The sequence below is a fragment of the Squalius cephalus genome (genome assembly GCF_949319135.1).
Source record: "Squalius cephalus genome assembly, chromosome: 7".
Lineage (NCBI taxonomy): Eukaryota > Metazoa > Chordata > Actinopteri > Cypriniformes > Leuciscidae > Squalius > Squalius cephalus.
In genome coordinates, this window is record NC_137128.1 from 42424479 (window position 1) to 42445414 (window position 20936).

The window sequence follows — 20936 nt, forward strand, 5'->3', positions numbered from 1 at the left end:
GATCACAGATAACTTGAAGCAAATCATGTGACCAGCATACTCAAGACAGACAGGCTGTATCAGTTTAACCTGTAAATTTTATAATTTGTAAAAAAAAAAAAAAAAAACTCAGAATACAAAGATTGTTACAAAAATGAATACAAAGTTAATCCCTTTTTTTATACCCAAAAGTGGCAATGTGACTCAGGTGTAACATATATTTCAAAACGTGCTAAATAACAACATGAACAACATTTTTATAAATTTTCTTTTACAGCACCTTAAGACAATGTTCATAATTAATGTTAGCAGTGTTAGTATTATTTTTTCAAAAGAAAAGTAAGTTTAATATATATTTGCTTATCTCAAAATCTGAATGTCCTGCACCACTGGCAGCCATGTTGGATTAGGTCAGGCTGACTAATTAATCACAACATTTTTTAAACAAATCATGTGACCAGCATACTCAAGACAGACCAGGCTGTGATAAATGATAAAAGGATTTGATGAAAAAAATCATTCTTACGCCCCAAAAAAGACGACAAAAACTATGTTACACCCAGATCACATTGCCAGTTTTAAGGTTAAAATGAATGTGCCCTTGTAATCTTTAATCAGTCCATTTTATTATTTTATATATTATAATATATTATTTTTGGGGTCTACTAGAATAGGTTTTCATGCTTGAATGTTCAAAAAACATTATTTTTCACATTTTCGACATTGTTGCAGCACCTCTCTTCCCAGTCTGTCAGTAACGCTCTATTTAGTTCCTGTCTCTATGAAGCCCCTCTTTCTGAAAAGCACAATGTGCTCTGATTGGTCGGCTGGACCAGTGTGTTGTGATCAAGCACTTCGAGTGTGTTTGGGAAATGTCACGCCCCTAACCAAAACTGACAGTTTTAACACACTAATAACTAACTCAACAAGGCTTCACACCTTTTTTTAGCATGTGCTGGTGGGAATTATATAAATAAGGCATTATGTGACGTGTTCATTCCCGGAAGAAAATCAGGGCTACAATGGAGTTACAACAAGTTTGCAGAGCTTTTTCTTGCTCAATATTGCTCAAACAGCAATATTATACACTAAAGAAAGTTGAAAATGTATAAGTAATGAATAATCCTAACCCAAAACATAACATAGAGTATATATTTATTTAAACACATAACATAACAAAACAGATTTATTTGAAATCTGTCATGTACTTCGTAGTCCAGGTCCAGGTGGTCAAACTCTCCGTTGGTGCGGAAGCTCTGCGTGTGCTGGTCGACTGTGAAGTTGACGCTGCGTCTGTAGCGTTCGATCAGAACCGAGTGCCAGTGGTCGTCATCCAACAGGCTGCCGCTGGACACTGATGTGTGACCCTGAATGGAGCCGTACTGATTACTGCCTGAAATAGACAAAAACATCAAACGCCATTAATGAAACGAATCAAGTCAAGTCAAGTCACCTTCATTTATAGAGCACTTTTAACAATATGGATTGTTTCAAAGCAGCTTTACAGTGATAATAGGAAATTACCGTAACAGATCGTTTAGGCTTTACAACAGCTCTAGAATAAAGTTATTGTCCAACTTAAGTTAATTTTGATTGATTGATTCACTTCCGTTGCGAAGATCATTAGTTATTAACTAATTATTGACTTATTGACTTATTATTAACTAATTATTAACTAATTATTGACCCATCTGACTAATGAGTCAGATGGGTCAAACCGGAATCCATAAAAAATGGCTAAGGAGACAAAAAAATTATAAAAATATTTAAAACTGTAGGGTTTGCATATTGTCAATCATAGAATAAAACAGAAAGTTCAAAAGTTTGTTAATGTTTCTGAAAGATGTTTTTTCAAGGCTGCATTTATTTGATCAAAAATACAGTAAAAACAGTAATATTGTTAAATATTATAAAATTGTATTTAAGTTTTCTATTTTAATATTTAAAATTGTAATTTATTTCTTCAAAAATCATTTTAATATGCTGATTTGCTGCTCAGGAAACATTTCTTTCTATCATCAGTGTTGATCAGTTGTGCTGCTTAATATTTTTGTGGAAACTGTTTCAGAAATCTTTGATGAAGAGAAATTTCAAAATTGATTTGAAATACAAATCTTTTGTAACATGGTAAATGCCTTTAGTTTCACTTTTAATCTATTTAATGAACCCTTGCTGAATTAAAAATATTGATTATAAAAAGCAAAAACTTAATAACCCCTAATTTTTGAATGGTATTGTACCACTGTCCCTCTTGAGTTAAATACATTACCCAGGTTGATCTGCAGGAGCAGTTCTGCTTGGCGTAGCTCTAGAGTGATATAATCGCCCTGTTGTCCCTCTCCGTGAAGCAGAATGCCGTCTCCTTTAGTGGTCTTAAACTTCAGTGATATCACATCCTTCAAGATCTTCATCTTTTTCTGTCTGAATCGATAGGAAATCACTCCCTGGCCGTCAAAGCTGATCATGTCCGCCCCTGAACGCAGAAATACGGACCAGTCTCAAACAAACATATGAAGTCTTTTCTCATATCTATGCTGTCTCACATCAAACCAAGTTGATGATGCAACATTGGTGAAACTGAACATATTAGCTTTTAAAGAGGCCATATCATGAATCATTATGCATAATATTCCTTGATCTTGAAATAAACATTCAGTGTGTATTATGTATACTCTGACTTTGAGAACTCAACACTCCGCCCACAGCCCAAAAAGACCAGCCACAATATGCTAAAGAGCCTGCAATTGATGCATGAAGAATGATGCAACTATATTTGTCCCAACAACAAAGTAAGCAATGCATAAAGTAAGAATTGCACAAAAAAACAATGACCACATTGACATCACTCACAGTAAGCGCAGCCATAGAGCTCCACTCTCAGACCAATTCTCCCCTCTTCACTCCAGTCCAGCGGGATGAAACGCACGTATCGAGCCACGAAAGGGTGCTGAAGTTCATGCCGCACAGCCCGTTCTGAGTTCCAGTTACCTGAAAACGTCTGAGGCAGAGAAAAAGTCAACACTTTATATAAAATCATTGAGAGAACCTCCTTCTGTGAGTGAGACACACCATTACTGCTCGTTCTCTGTACACAGATAACCACGACAGGATCTCGGCACATGTTTCCAGGAGAACTGGCTTTTGCATCTTAATTTATTTTCATAAGCACTGTTATTGAGTATTTCAGCATTACTATGTGACCTCTGACCCGACGCAGGATGTACTGACGAACGCAGAAGTGCAGAGGATAGAGCAAAACAAAACACTAGTCACGAATTAAGAGGTCTAAAATAAGAATTTTTCAAGAGAAACGTGGGAGGAGCTTGAGTTTGTCACCCAGCCCTATTTGTTTGAACCGCGAGAGGTGTCTTGGGACACACCAAGCCGACGATCGGCCACGACGTCGGGCCGTTTTTGAGCATCGGCCAACTTAGTTATTTTGGCGTGTTCTGCACCGTTGGCTCTAGTCGGACGCCGTCTGGGTTTTTTGGGCCGATTCAGCATGTAGAATCGGCATTGTGCTGTCGGTGAGAGAGAGAACTCTGATTGGCTGTTCAGCTTAGTGAATAAGTCAGAGCATGAGAATATTAGCAAACCAGCGAGCAAAGAAGTCAAAACGTTACATATAGAAGGCTGTTCGAATGTTACGTCATCTTGCCTGAGTGTTCCTGGGAGAATATTTTAATATTAACATGAGCGGAGTGGAGTAAAGATCATGATCAGCAGGACTGATATTCAAAACGGTAAGCACGCTCTGCTTTGTTTACGGTTTGTGTATCTACAGCGTCGGTTTCCCCTTTTGAAAGAGGAATCTAGACGAATATATCTGCAGAAATAGACAGTTGTCTCATGTTCAAGTGCAGGTTTTTTGCCCCGACGCAGACAATGCAAGGCTTTCATCAGTCGGGTCAGAGGTCACTCTTCAGCTGGAACTTGACCAGCTCACGGCTGTTACCAGAAGCCAGTGATTATAGTTTATAAAGTAGCCTAATAAATATGGATATTTTTTCGTATAAAAATGCATGGCTTTGCTTCAGAAGGCCTTTACTGAGCCGTATGGATTACTTTTATGATGGATTAATGTGCTTTTTTGGGCTTCAAAATCTCAGGCTCCGTTCACTCCCATTAGAAAGCCTGGAAGAGCCAGGATATTTTTTTATATAACTCTGATTGTGTTTGGCTGAAATAAGAAAGTCATATAAACCTAAGAAGGCTTGAGGGTGAATAAATTATGGGATAATTTATATGTGATATGGGATAAAATAATTTCATTTTTGGATAAACTAACTCTTTTATGTCAACAATTGTCTCATCTGTGTCTATTTTTATTTCTCAGAAGTCTTGCACTTTCTCATTTTAAAAAGTTTAATAAGGGGTTACAGTCCATAATATATAAGTGTTACACTTAAGTTCCAATTGAAGACGAAAATAGTATAACACAGGGTTTACTTAAATAGATCTAAATAGACAGCCAACATGCGAGACAGGGCTTGTGCTAAGATAATAACGGACCTCAAGTGCAGGTGAAGGAGCAACTTAAGCAGGAACACAAATGAGGATAATTAATCACACAGCTGACACATATGAACTAATGATAACGGTAACCATAGAAACTAACGAGTGGCGGGAAATCTGAACAAAGTAAACGTGACAAATGAAAACAAACTAACAGTACATAACGGTGACAATAAGAGGAAAAGTTTCACTATTTTTCTAAACTTTTGTGGGTCGTGTGAGTTTTGAACAACACCGCAGCAGCTGTTGTTCTCAGATTTGGTAACCCAAAAACACCATGTACTCCCTGAGCTATAAATCACAGTTTTCCCTGTAAACTCACCCATATGTTGCTGTCCTGCCGATACGGCTTCCAGTTGCTTCCCGTGTCACTGTAGAAGAGCCTGTAGTGTTTCGTCCAATCAGAGCTGCTGTATCTGCCCTGTGTTGCTATGGCAGTGATCTGTTTCCTGGCCCTGAGGTCCACCTGTAGCCACTGGTACCTGTCGGAGTCTAACGGTGACCATCCTCCATTGCCTATGAAAGACAAAGTACAAGTCAAATCTGATGTGAGAAAACAGCACATGCTGCCAAGCTTGAATTATGATGTGATGGTCCACACCGCAGCTCCATAATGCTCCATCAACACTATACTTCCTTAACGGTAGCCAGGATGTGCATTAAAGTTCATTATGACCTACAGAGACGTTTTCTCGATTATGCAATCTAAGCAAATCCTAAAGTATCCTTTATACTTAATCTGCAGCACATCTCTGTCTGAACATCAACCAATGAGGAGAGAGACACGGAGGACATGAGCAGATGACCTACTACTACTACTATTCAGGATGTGTATCCCACAATGCAATGCAAATGACTAGGCATTTCGTTTCCAGTGTGATGAATGAATCTGGAAGTGATTACAGCCGTGGTTTTTAATATTGTGACTCATTATTTATACCGACAAAACTAGAGTTAAGACATGTTTATACAAAATTGAATCAAAATGAAAATTTATGCCAACATTTTGCATGCAAATTAACTGTATTTCATTTTCATTATAAATAGACAACTTCTTCATGTGCTAACAACGTAGAATACTTATAACTGCATGAAGTATACAGTTTCACATACTATTTTTTTTTAAGTAGGACGTATACAATGTACACTACCATTCAGAAGTTTGTCGGTAAGATTTATTATTTATTTTTTGAAAGACATTAATACTTTTATTCAGCAAGGACATTAAATGTAATCAAAGGTGACAGTAAAGACATTTATAAAGTTACAAAATATTTATATTTTAAACAAACATATATTGATCTTTCTAAAAAAAGTTTTAAGAATAACACTGATTATAATAAGAAATGTTTCTTGAGCATCAAATCATCATATTAGAATGATTTCTGAAGGATCATGTGACACTGAAGACTGGAGTAATGATGCTGAAAATTCAGCTTTGATCACAGGAATAAATTACATTTTAAAATATATTCACATTAAAAACAGTTGTTTCAAATAGTAATAATGTTGATCAAATAAATGCAGCTTTGTTGTGCATGAGACTTCTTTCAAAAACATTTAAAAATCTTACCGACCCCAAACTTTTGAACATTAGTGTTTATTAGCAGTACATTAGCAGTACGCTAGTATTCCCTTCTGAACACAGCCGTAGAGCTCTCCCTCACCTACTCTCCTGTTGAGTTTTGCATAGCCAGCGCCAAAATCAGCTGCCAACACAGAGGAGCTGGTGAAGGCGCTGTAGGGAAGGGGTGAAGCCAACACCTCATCACACCTCTCTGAATAAAACACGGAAAAACAGAAGTTAGAAATATTTCTAAACAGATAGTACATCACACACAAAAAAAATGCAGTCATTCATATGTTTGCCACAGATGCTTGTGATAGAATAATCCTTTAATATCGAGTCGCAGTATGCACAGATGTAAACATTATGTTGCAAATCTCCTCTTTGGTACAATCTGACATTTAATGCAGCTTTGATATGTGGTGATCTGAAACATTGCAAATGCCTCTTTTTCACATTTAGAGAATAAAGAATGAACAGAATTAACCTTGTAGTGATTTCTATCCTACTGAATTATACATGAAAAGTATCTTTCAGAGGGTTTGTTGGAAAGTCAAGGTTTCCACAGAGTGCATAAAGCTTTCAGAAGTGGAGCATGTGTCTCACTGAAAGGTCCTTCATGTTTCTGGCCGCTGTGTGTGCGGTCAGTCTGCAGTTTAAATAGGCTCCTCGTAACCCAATTTATCTGGCCAGAGGAGGAGAGATTCAAGGCCAGAGTCTGAGTACTCTTCTCTCTCCGCTCTAATTATGTTTCATGATTAACAGTGTTAATACAAAAAACAGTGCATTAAAAAGACATCTTAAAACTTCTTTTCAAATGCATTCAATTCATCAATTTATAGGTTATTTTTTAGATTATCCACCATATTTATGACCATCAGTGGAGAAAAGTAATGGCGATGGATACAAAAAAATAAAAATCAAGCTAAAATCAAATAAAATATAAATATTAAATGAAAAGTTAAACTTAGAAAATGACAATTAGAAATGTTGCCTTATGCCTGTTGAAGTACAAAAGTGACTAAAATAGCAAAGTAAAAATAAATTAAAGCTAAATAAAATAAAAAAATAAAAAATAAAAGTGCAAAATTGTAAAAAAAATTTACTTAAACTTATGCAAAATTCACTTTTGTGTTTGAACACAGATGTGTGTCCGCAGTGTGTGTAAACAACCAGCCTATAATGGTAAAAATAATACCCATAAATCACACAGTCGCTCCAAACGAGCGGTGACAGGTGACGATCTGCTCTAATTAGCATAGATCACACCCTGAGTGAGCCGTAACAGTTCGCTATTGCTGTTACTCACTGTAGCAGCTGAAGATTTACAATGATGAATGCACCAAAAAGCATTACAAATGTTCTGTTTTTGGAGTCTCAATAGACTCTCGGCATCTGAGCCACTGAGAACACCATAGTTGAATTTCATTTATGAAGGAAATGTGCCGAAGAAAGTCGTTAAAGTGTTATATATTCACATAAATAATTTTATGCCGGACTGCTTCACAAATGAGGGTCAGTGCAACGAAAAGTCGTTTCTGAAAGATTTTTAGATTAATATGACGGTACATGCTAGTCGAGATGAATCAACTTAACTCCACAACAACTACATAACTTTATCCACTAACCATTCAGAAATGTCCAGTCGCATTCTTAAAGTTGTAGCTTCTTCCTGAGTTAGCTGAACACCGCTACTGACAATTTCTGACATTTTGGCTGCGTGAGATTCTCCAGTTTTTTTGTTGCCGGAGTATCTGAAGCACAAGCTGTAAAGACTCCGCCCTCTTCTGGGAAGGGGGCGGGGAGCAGCAGCTCATTTATATTTAAAGGGACACACACAAAAACGGCGTGTTTTTGCTCACACCCAAGGGGCAAATTTGACAAGCTATAATAAATGATATGTGGGGTATTTTGAGCTGAAACTTCACAGACACATTCTGGGGACACCAGAGAATTATATTACATCTTGTGAAAAGGGGCATAATAGATCTCCTTTAAACTAAAATTAAAATTAAAACGGATCATATAAAACTAAAAGCTAAAATGTTTTTATTAAAAGCTTTTTTTTAAACAGTTTTACAGCAATTCTTTCTTCATCAGAACACATAAGATGTTTTGAAGAACTTAGGGGTCCAAAGTACATTGGACACCATTGACTTTTCAAAATATCTTTTTTCAAGAAATCCATCCATATTCTCAAATTGATTCAAATCTATAACTTATTGGGTGAACTGTGATAAATGTTCACAATATTCAACCAGCAATGCATATATGTTAACTAGTTTTATAAGTGACTTTAAATCAGTTAAATACACAGATGGATGTCTACATGGAGAATGCTGCATGAACATTTCAATGAGTCATCATGCAGCAGATGGGTTTCACATACAGACATGAGGGATTCTTTCCCGCTGTGAGAGGATGTGCCGATGCTGTGATGACATGGATAGATTTTCTCGAACATGTTCTACATCTACTGCAACAGAACCCTTCAGAGATCATGTAAATGTCAGCAAGCACATTTGCAGTGCTGACCTTCAGCCAGATGTGATGAGGTTGAGTCCTCAAATATGGCTATTTCCCATCACACGGAAATGTGCTTACTAATTTGATCAGCATGAGACACATTGTACCCGGTGCTCATGTAGATAAACACCCAGAGCAGAAAGGTCATGGAGTCATTTCCATCTCAAAAACATAATTTAGCCACTAATAATGTTTTAAAAGCTAATGTACTGGTTACCAAGTAGACAACAGTGTCATATATGTGACCCTGGATCACAAAATGTCGCACAGGTATATTTGTGGCAATAGCCAAAAATACATAGTATGGGTCAAAATTATAGATTTTTCTTTTATGCCAAAAATCATTAGGATATTAAGTAAAGATCATGTTCCATGACGATATTTTGTACATTTCCTACCGTACATATATAAAACATTTATTTTTTTGAGTGAATGCAGCACAATCGCGAACATAAATGGACAACTTTAAAGGCGATTTTCTCAATGTTTTGATTTTTTTGCACCTTCAGATTCCAGATTTTGGCCAAATATTGCCATATCCTAACAAACCATTCATCAATTGAAATCTTTTTTATTCAGCTTTCAGACGGTGTAAAAATCTTAATTGCAAAAAATTGACCCATGTGACTGGTTTTGTGGTGCAGGATCACAAGGTGTATCATGCCTCATTTCAGAGCACAAGGCTATCGGGTCCAAAATCACACACCCTTCCACGTACACCTAAACACTTCAGTGCATTGATCATGAATTCCTTTGAGCTCTAGAATTAGAGCGAGAGGGCGATTGCTCAGAGGATATTCTTTGATCGAACACCAGAGTACTCATATATTGATCGTGATCTTCTCCTGGGATAAACCTTTCATTTACCCAGAGAGCCTGTGAATCTCATGGATTCAATGCTGATCTCTCTCTTCAGCCTCAGGTGCTGTTTAATAACTCAGATGACTGATATCAGCCCTACAGCAGGCAAATGAGAAATGACTAAAATACAGCCAGTGAGAACATTTTTGAGAACTTTGGAGAATAGCTTTTCCATCACTGGAATAAATTATATTTTAAAATATACTCAAATAGAAAGCAGTTATTGAAAAATAAGCAGTTATTATGAAAAATACAGTAAAAACAGCATTGTGAAATATTACATTTTAATCATATTTCACAATGCTGTTTTTACTGTATTTTTCATCAAATAAATAATACAGCCTTGGTGAACAAAACCATAAAAACACTTAAAAAAAACATATTTATTCCAAACTTTTGACTGCTAGTGTGTGTGTGTATCTATATATATATATATATATAATATATATATATATTTTTTTTTTTTTTAAGCACAGTTGGCCAATAAGGAAAATCGCTGCAGTACATTTTCTCATTTCAACCACCACTGGCAGGTGTAGAGATATATTTTATGAGATCAAACAGAATAAAGGTGGGGTGCCTTACTTGAGTTCTTTAGTGAAGAACGTAATTTACCATTCATTTTGAGGAGCAGCAGGGTGTTTTACATTCATGATTCAGTAGTGTACACTTCACTTCTCTCTTACTCAAAAGAAAAACAGCATGCCTTTAGGGCATCAGCACTGTCTTGCATATGCCCTTTTCCTTTGGCTTTTTGTTCAGAAAACCAATTGAATGCTTTCAATGAAATGGTATAATGCGCAATAAGACACTGAAGCCCGAGTGCTGAGGGACAAAGAAAAGCTTTACACGTGCAATCCGGTCAATACTGATGGCAGCCTGTCATGGTCAAAAGCATCAACCTGTGAGAGGACTGACTAACGTAAAGATGATGGGCAGAAGATGTGACGTCTGATAAATAAACGACAGACAGAGTTGCAAGCAGTTCTGCAAGCAGAAGTCACATGTAAAGGCCCCAATACACTCAGAACGAATTTATTTTTCGTCCTTCATTTAGGGGTAAGAAGTTCGAAATTCGTTTGCAGCGCTAATACTGTGAGCGGACATCCCAACACCGCCCACACTGCTGAGAGAGACGTTTAAATGAAGATGTAAATATTTGCTGCGCGCTTTCCTCAAAATTACAAAATAAACACACGCACACACACACAAATGATGGCAGTGAGAAAACAGCAGTTAAGAAAGCATCTGATCATAGTGATGTGGATGTTTGCACGAGCTCTGAAAATCTGCACTCCAGTCAAGTCAATCACGCTATTTATATAGCACTTTATACAATAGATTTCTTGAAACCAAACAGCTTTACAGTAATAAATATGAAAAAAATCGTGTCAGTGTTGCTTTCTATTAGAATTACACTTCAATTTCTACTATAAAGCAGCTCTCCAGTGTTTATATACTCTGACCTCGACGGACTCAACAGAGGAAATGAACCGGAGAACATTTCCACGTCAAAGAGGGCGGAGCCTCAGAACCACACCCAGCTATTACATAATCACCACTGACCAATGGCAGTTCGAAGGCGTTTACCATCCAGTCATAAAAAGTGAATTTTGTATGGTGGCACATAATTTGGCAAAATTCGGATGAATAAATCAAAAATAGCGCAGCATACTAAATCAAATTGTGACATGGGCTAGACTGTTAGAAACCACAAGAAACCTCAACTGGACTGCTATTGAAATATGAAGTCTGCATGTCTAAGTGTCTCTATTTTATTAATTATTAAATTGTTAACATTTTATGAAATAAAACCATTAAAAACAGAATCCAGAAAAATAATAATGTTGAATTTGGGAAAAAAATAAAATGGATTTCATAGGGCCCTAAAAGTAATCCTAGTAATCTCAACAAGGTCTGTGCTCAGATCTGCCATAATACCAAATGTCAGAGATCTCAATATGAACTCAAACATTGATGATCAAAATTATCTGAACTGCTCCACATTCATTTTATAGCTCTATACTTTTACTGTATGTCCACTATTGACCCATTTATGTCTATTTTTATTTCTGCACCACTAGAATCACCAGAGTTGCTGAAAAATGTCTCGAACAGTATCTTGAACAATCTACTTTTAAAAAGTAGCACTCACCCCTCTATGATCCACCACAGAAAACCCTTTCCCAGCAGTCTGTTCCACTCTCTGAGATCTGTCCTTATTCTGCCTCTCCAGCTCATTACACACAGCTCTAAAACAACAGGTTTAAATTGACTTTGAGTCTGCTGAGTCGAGGTTGTGTCAAAAATAACTCTTGTGTCCTCTAAAAAAAGATAATGATATTTTCAGGCTCCTGTTCTAGGTAGCGCTACACACTCATCTTCAGTTTGTGCAGTGTGAAGACTCTTACATATTTTTTATGTGTGTTTGGGGAAGACGTGAAAAAGCTAAGAATGCTGGGTAATGAAATCAGTCCATGATGTCCACAGCCATGAAACTGACTTTTTCTTGGGTTAGTGACCCTGTTCCAAAACCTAGTGAGCTGCCTACCTAGAAGCTGATTACCACAAAATTTAATTTCCACTTTAAACAAAAAGAGAGAGAGAGAGAGAGAGAGAGAGAGAGAGAGAGAGAGAGAGAGAGAGAGAGAGAGAGAGAGAGAGAGAGAGAGAGAGAGAGAGAGAGAGAAAGAAAACAAACAAGGAGCAATTTGTGCTGTAAACAGTAGACCAATCACAACACACAGGGCCATTTGACCAATCACAGAAGAGCAGGCTCTCGGAAAGAGAGACTGAATCTTTGAATGAACCGTTTTCAGACTCTGTGAGAAATGAGGTGATGTGCAATGTGTATTATGAAAAAAATAAAGTGTTTTTTTTTACCTTGGATGCATGTAAACCTACTGTAGGGAGACTTCAAAACAAAATTAGGATATAAATAGCATAATAGGGGCACTTTGACGTTTCATTCAGTACCAAAAGTGCTGATTAAAGAACACCCCAATCTAATAAAAATGAACTATTTTACCCAATATTTATGTGTTCCATGTATTTTTACTGTCAAACTGTATCAAAATAAATTGTGAGTCAAATAGTCTCTTGTATAGGGCTATGCAAATGCAATCATATATTAATATATATCGATTCAACGTTGTATCAGTAATTCAGGTTCTTGAATCAGTATTTTTACTGAATTATATATTTATCTTGAGAAAGACAACCAGTTTGTCTAAATACACTACCATTCATAAGTTTGGAGATGTTTTTATTTTAAGCAAGGATGCATTCAATTGATTAAAAGTAAAGTAAAGACATTTATGATTTTACAAATTTCTATTTCAAATAAATGCTGTTCTTTTGAACTTTTTATACATAACATAATCCTGAAAACAATGTATCATGGTTTCCACAAAAACAGGAAGCGGCACAACTGTTCCGATCATTTATAATAATAAGAAATAACAGCAAATTAGCATATTAGAATGATTTCTGAAGGATCATGTGACTAAAAGACTGGAGTAATGATGCTGAAAATACAGCTTTGCGTCACAGGAATAAATTACATTTTTTAAAATATTAAAATAGAAAAACATTATTTTAAATTGTTATAATATTTGACAATGTTACTATTTTTACTGTATTTTTGATCAAATAAACGAAGCATAAGAGGCTTCTTTCCAAAAAAAACGTACCTACCCCAAACGTTTGAACAGTAGTGCAAGTATAAACTTGCATTTTACAGTGTAAGCAGAGACCTGCTGCTTCTATGAGTCGCAGCACTAGACGAGATTGAAGTGAACCACATGAGAGATTGAAACTGATACCACAGATTCACTTTTCCCGTTCCAGTTTGGCACAGGTTCCAATATAGAGAGACAAGGCAGCTCGCCAGGTTATGGAGCATAATGCGTGTTCTCCAATACTAATGCAGCGATCTTAGGTAATAGGAAGATAGATAAACAGAGAGCGAATAAGACAAGAAAAAAATAAAGACATATTGGTCTCACTGAAATAGTAAGGCACTTTGTATTTGGACCGATACCTCAGTTGTCAAATATTTGGGTTCTTTATCAGCATTTGTATGGATCACTGAGCCAGCAATGTACAGTCAATGGCCAAAGAACGACTCTCACAAAGCCACACTTTTGACTATCGGGATAAATCTGGCAAAGAACCACCCAGTTAGACTGGAAAGAGGCTGCCAGAATGACATGCTTTAGGAGCGGGTGAATCTGAAATCGATGACACCACAATAATACAGCAGCCTGCAACACGGTGTGAGCTCAGTCAAAATACAGTACAGAGAATACTGAAGAAATCAGTGGGAAAATGTGTGAGGCCAGAATTTTGTGCAACCGAAAGAAACTAGAAAAACGCTGAAAAGTTCAACTTTGACGATAATTTGGCAAACCTACAACAAACAGAAGAACGGGCAGGCAGAAAGATAGATAGATAGATAGATAGATAGATAGATAGATAGATAGATGGATAAATAGCGACAGACAGACAAATCGATAGACAGATAGATAGATAGATAGATAGATAGATAGATAGATAGATAGATAGATAGATAGATAGATAGATAGATAGATAGATAGATAGATAGATAGATAGATAGATAGATAGATAGATAGGCTGTCACGCTAATTTGCCGTTTAATCTGGCACTAAACTGAGTATCATTTATCATTGCTTTGGCACAAAAGACATTCAATGACTACTTTCAAACTACATTAATTTTTTCTCACTCAGACACAACCTTCTTCTAAACTTTATGTACCTACAGGTTAATTTGCATGTGGTGTAGCATCCACCAAGAACACCCTAGCAACCGGATAGCAATGCCCTATAGCAGCCACAATGGCGAGTTTAGGTCACCTTAATGAAATTATTGGTGTATTTTCTTATTGGTGCATATATTAGTGAGGTTCCAACTTCCCACTTATCAATCTATCTAATTATCTGTCAAACCATCTGAGAACACAATAATGCCACAGCAATGCCTTCAAACATGGATGTAACAGTTGAGTTGACCAAACCTGAACAAACAGTTCCTGCTAGCAAACACCTCCTACCACATTAGTAATTAGAAATACAGGCACTGTCTGGCTCATGTACAGTCATATAATTCCATACTGATCATCTTTAAACCAATATCTTATTTCAATCATACCTGCAGTAACAGAAGCATACAGAATAAAGAGAAAATTAAATAATTAAATGGGAGGAACAAATCAATGTCAAAAGGAGATAAAAAATTTAGATGAATACTGATGAATACTGACATATCTATTCAAGTATTAGCCACAACAATGAACAGCCACCAGAGTAAAAGGCATTACGAGTTGAATTCATGGAAATTGCCACATAAGCGAGATGTTTGTCATGCAATGCAATCGATTGCAGCTCTCAGATCAAATATAGAGCAGGTTTGACGTCACGGTGTTTGATTAAAAGATACTTAAGAACGTATGACGTGATATTATAAACATCCAACCTCCACTGTGCTTCTGTCTTTCCATGAAAATAATAACAGATACTCAAATATAACTTCCTGATACTCACTTACTGCTAATCGTCTCAAAAATGCAGGAAAGTGGGGAAAGCAGAGGGTTTTTATCAGCAAATTGTAAAATGCATAATTCACGCCTGCTTTTAAAACCACACGGCACACGTTTTCAGTAACTAAACACCCAGAAGAGTAAGACAGAACCAGCGGAAGAATGCAAAATGATTGTATTATTAAAATATATTTAATATTTAATGGTTAACTCTGCCATAGTCTTGCAGAAACTTTTGCAAACCTTGCCAAACTAGTTGTTCCTCTGTTGCAGTCTTGCAAACTCAACTTTCCATCTCAGAGGACAGATAAAAAGCTTGTGATTTTGACATTGTTGTGAGCCGTATGTCCCAGGCAGTCTGTGGATGTGCTAGAACACTGCAGTCTCTTGTGAAGCAACTTGAAACGAAGTTGGTTGAGTATGTTAAATCTAACCTACAGATTCTACATTCATGAATTAAAAGCATGTCATTTTATGCATGGCAAAAATCATATTCTCATTGAGCATTTTTGTTTTATTTTCCAGTTAAAATATCTGAAAACAGGATAAGCTTACTTCAAACAACCTAGTCTGCTAGGTTACTGCCATCATTCATTTGTTTGTTTCAGCTGTGTCTGATTAATCAATGACTTTAAGATAGTTAACTCCACATCAACTACTAACCATTCAGAAACGTTCTGTTGCATTCTACATGTTGTCACTTCTTCTTGAGTCTCTCCATCATTGTCCAACACCGGTTGGAACATAAAAGACATAATAGTTTCTGACATTTTAGTGCGTGTCTGCATGCTGCTAACACACAAGCTCTCGAAGCTCCGCCCTCTGTGCCGGGAGCAGCAGCTCATTTGCATTTAAAGGGACACACACAAAATGACGCGTTTTTGCTCACCCTCAAAAAGGGACAATTTTAACATGCTATAAAAATGATCTATGGAGTATTTTGAGCTAAAACTTCACATTCACACTCTGGGGACATCAGAGACTTATTTTACATCTTGCAAAAAGGGGTATTACCACGCCTTTAATTGTCCGGTCACGTTTTTGCATATGTGTGTGTTATTCTGCTACCTGTTTGGATTATAAGTAATCTTTGTGTCGGTACCTTAATCTCCTCTGTCGTCATCTGCTTGCCTGCACACACCATAACAAAAATATTTTTCTAAATAAAAGAATAAAAGTATTAAAAGCCTCTCAGTCTTATGGAAATTTTGCTTGGGATTTATGGTCATGAAACAAGACATTTTTACCAGTGCAACATTAACAATTTGAGTCAATGGATTGATAATCCCATCGAAACTACATAGAGTATTAAGACACTAAAAAATGTTTCACTCATGGCTGAATCCAGCTCATGTGAGCCAGCATCTGTTCTGAGTCAACATGTTTAATTACCTTTGTGGTGTAAGATGTCAATTATGAAGCTACAGTCAACAGCCACATCTTGAATTAATGAGTTGACAGGTCATCGCAATTGGTCTTTGTTTGCCTCCTCTTGCTCTCCAAACCACATCTGTTCATGGGGGATTGCCTATAAATTGGGATTTGATTGAAAACATGAGCTCTCGAAGCCCGGATGGGGAGGAGGGCCTGCCGGAAGGCTTTGTGTCGTTCACGTCTACCAGGGTGAATCTGTGATTCAGATTCATGGAGCATGTTGGGACTGTGGGTGATAATCAAACAGGGGGAGTAAATGAAGGCTTTATACCTAGAGGCGTAATGGGGGGAATCTCACAAAAATCATGCCCACATCAAGTCCTCCCAAAATTAAAAAGAAAAAAATGAACAGGACCATTAAAGGTAAAAATTAAATAAAAAATAAAAATGCATTGTGCATTATTTTTATGACAGTTAAGCACATTTTGCCCCAAATTCTCATTTCTGTAATGAGTTTCAATTTTGTTTTGTTTTTAATCACTTGCTAGATTCTATTACTGTAATTTCCAATTTACTGTAGAAGAAAATACAGTACTACAATTGTATAAATACTTTAAAACTGAAATTACTACATGCGCATGTGTGTGTGTGCCTAGTAAACACCAATGTTGTGGTGAATGTCCCGACAAGGATAGTGATACAAGTAAATACCGAGACATTTTTTGGTTGCCATGAGGAAAACAGCTTATAAATCACACTAATTTATGTTTTTTGAAAATGTAAAAATGCAGAAGGTTTTTTGTGAGGGTCTCATACATGATATCTGTAAATACAATCCACCTATCTATAGTTTCTTCTGCTGTCTTTGAAACTGCTCTCCCATGTTGAACCGTCGACTAAATGTGCACCTTGTTTATGAACGACCAGCAAACCAAATTAACCGCCAACCTAACCAACCCCTGGAGGTGTGACGATACAGAAACGGGGCGTGAAGTGCTTTGGAAGTGTGTGCTTGGGACACGCGGAGGCTTTTGTTCACTCGTGTCCATCTCCGGTGGACAAAGGGAGGTGCCTGGAGAATGGGGGAGGGGTGAGATGACGGGGCGGCACGCGCTACCACAAATCAACATGGCAGGTGCCCGAATCTAAATGAGCTTTCTCATTAGCATCACAATACACAGCGCTACTGATCTAGAGGCACTGCAACAACCAATAGGAGAGCTGAATCAGATCGTATTCATCTCTGTCTGTATTGCAGAGCAGAATTAGGCAATTTCATAAATGTTTTATAGGCACAGTCAGAATAAGGATAGATTATATCAGAAACAGCCATGTTTAAATTGCAAATATAACTGAGGCATGCTACATGTTGTTCCGAACCTTTCGTTCTTCTGTGGAACATAAAAAGATAAAAGCGTGTCCGTACAATGAAAGACAATGGGGTCCAACATAGTTTGGACTATAATGTTGTTTAAAATTAAAGAAAGTTTAATGATGGTGAGTAAACAAAGTTTTGGTTGAATTTTCTCAATAACATATTTTCCCAGATAGACTTTTTAAAACTTGCCATCAAGAATAACAATTACTATATTAGAGCCACAAGTATGGGGAAAAGCTCAAAATATTCATTTTTGCATCATTGTTTGATGTCTAAATGTCTTGACTCATGCTGAGTCTTTAGTTTAATGGATTCAAAAGTGTTACATTCAGCTTCTATAAGTAGTCTATAAGTGTGTGATCACTATCATTTCTCATTAAAATGTTGCCATGGCGGTTAGAGATGTTTGTTTTTTTGACCAATGGATATGCTGATTTGATTGATAACTGGAGGTTATTCCATTACACTTTATTTACTACACTGTAAAATAAAATTGTAAATAAAACAGATTATTGGAGTATGTTAACACTTCGTAATACTATTTCAGTCTTTCTACTTCTCATGTTTAATGTGTTATCATATTTTGTGAAATTAAAGACATTTCCGAGTGAAAATATTTTCAAATTAAATACTAAACCAATTTTTTTCAGAGCCTTACAATGCCAAATCTGGTATAATCTGAATGTACTTAATGAATTTACATTTTACATACTAATCTGAGATGGATGAACTATCAGTAAACTAATCCACCGTAGGTGGCACACGACACGTGCTGCTCCACATTTTCTCCTGGTGCATCTCAGGTTTCTGTGATGCAGTTTTGAGTTTTAGTTATCCAACATCTATAATCCCCTCAATCGCCCCTTTTTATTTCTTTGTTTTGTGTATATACCATATTAAAGGGCGCCAGCATGTCCACATATCTCTTTTAAGTATTATTTATTAATGTGTTACCCCAAGCGTAAAATGAGGCTACATGTTATTGCTGCAGAACCATTTCTTCAGACAGCTTTGACCTGTATTCTCCATTAGTATATGCCACTGATCTATAATAGCCAGAGGAAAACAACTACAGCATCAATACTTGACTACACCAGGGATTTTATTTAACATAAATCTGAACTAATAAAATCAGCAATTATTTAATATGCCTGAACCACCGTAAACACAGACATTAAACAAGAAATGTAATTTAAAGGGTCAAATTAATTAGTTTAAAATAATTCCTTATGGTTCAACTTTGCATTTTTTACAGTGATGTAATCATGATGTATTTAGAAATATGCACATGCTCTTATCTATTTTTTGAGTCAAAAAACTTTTTGAGAGCCACATACTACACCAAGTGAGCATCATATTTCATAATCATAAACAAAGCTTATGAAACACCCACATAGACAGGCAACAGAACAGCAAAACATTGATATTCCAAAGATACTCCCATGCAACCAGAAGAGCATTAATGCATGAAATCTCATACGACCATATGGCATGAAGCCTATAAATCAACTTCTGATGTCTTTTTTTATATATTAATAAACCTGTTTGCATGGTTTAAATTATATCATTTTATTCTATTACCAGCTCATTTAAAAGTGCAACATAATAAAGTGTTGATGTTGAATAGATGAAGAGTCACATGCTGACGCATAATAAGATCATTGAACACACACATATACACACACACACGCACACATTCATGTACTCACGGGCTCCTGCGCTGAGCTTCACATAAACACTCCATATCCACAATATCAGCGGCACCTCCAGTCCGACAATCCGTCGCATTCTCACTTTTTTCCGATGTAAACAAAGAGAACCGCGACGTTTTGTCCTTCCTTCACTCGCACCCTCCCTGCACGGAAGGGAAGCCTCAGGACTGGCGCTGTTTCTGCGAGATATACGTGCGCAATACAGCCAGCTTTCCGGATCTCCCAGCAAGAAAAGGTCTCGGAAATCGCATTGTTTGTCAAAGCATTTCTTGAAGGAATATCGTTCCACTGAATGCTCGCATTGTTACACCAGAGGAGGGTTTCCGGGACGGTCGCTGTCCAGGTGCTGAAGTTAATGAGGTCTCACGTTCCCCCCTCTGCGGGTGAAAGTGGTACAGTCCACCTGCAGAGTAATGCTCAATGAGCCGCTGAAAGATATGAACAGAGGGGTGGGCAGTTCTTAAAGGGCAAGTACAAGCAAAAATAAAAATTATGTCAGCGTTTATGTTACTTGCCGTCATGTGGTTCCAAACATGAATGTTTTATTCTTGAATGAAACACAAAACAAGAGGTTTTGAAGAGTATTCATGCTGTGAATGGGGGAAAAGGGTCACACATAGTGCACATGCCTTGTGCACTCCACTCCAAGTCTTCTGAAACCATATAGCTTACTGTGAGAAATTTAATTTAAATTTAAACGTACACTGATAATCTCAATTAAACATTTTTTTTCTCATTTGCACTTGTGGGGGCAAGAGACTCTCATGTATCAAGATACTTCCATGTATCGTGATGCGTAACACGAGTATGAACCTCATTGGTTCTTGCTGAAGCTCATACGTGATGCGTAACACGAGAATTAACCTCATTGGTTCATGCTGAAGCTCATACGTGATGCGTAACACGAGTATGAACCTCATTGGTTCTTGAGGAAGCTCAAACGTGATGCGTAACACGAGAATTAACCTCATTGGTTCTTGCTGAAGCTCATACGTGATGCGTAACACAAGAATGAACCTCATTGGTTCATGCTGAAGCTCATATGTGATGCGTAACACGAGTATGAACCTCATTGGTTCTTGCAGAAGCTCAAACGTGCTGCGTAACACGAGAATGAACCTCATTGGTTCTTGAGGAAGCTCATACGTGATGCGTAACACGAGTATGAACCTCATTGGTTCTTGAGGAAGCTCAAACGTGCTGCATAACACAAGAATGAACCTCATTGGTTCTTGCTGAAGCTCATACGTGATGCGTAACACGAGAATGAACCTCATTGGCTCTTGCTGAAGCTCAAACGTGATGCGTAACACAAGAATGAACCTCATTGGCTCTTGCTGAAGCTCAAACGTGATGCGTAACACAAGAATGAACCTCATTGGTTCTTGCTGAAGCTCAAACCTGCTGCGTAACACGAGAATGAACCTCATTGGTTCTCGCATACTTGAGCTTCCGTGTACCACA

At 37.1% G+C, this 20936-nt stretch overlaps 1 protein-coding gene across 1 annotated transcript in view; it reads right to left on the bottom strand.

Annotated features, from left to right (window-relative positions):
- The window catches only part of cntnap2b (contactin associated protein 2b), a 42654-nt gene extending 22816 nt beyond the window's left edge, over positions 1-19838 (bottom strand). Inside the window, exons 1-6 of the mRNA XM_079877553.1 lie at positions 19470-19838; positions 6162-6272; positions 4817-5010; positions 2830-2977; positions 2249-2452; positions 1188-1372 (exon numbers count right to left, since the gene is read on the bottom strand). Coding sequence (XP_079733679.1) covers positions 1188-1372; positions 2249-2452; positions 2830-2977; positions 4817-5010; positions 6162-6272; positions 19470-19548 — 921 coding nt within the window. The 5' untranslated portion in view covers positions 19549-19838. The remainder of the gene's footprint in view (positions 1-1187; positions 1373-2248; positions 2453-2829; positions 2978-4816; positions 5011-6161; positions 6273-19469) is intronic.
- Positions 19839-20936: the final 1098 nt, after the last annotated feature.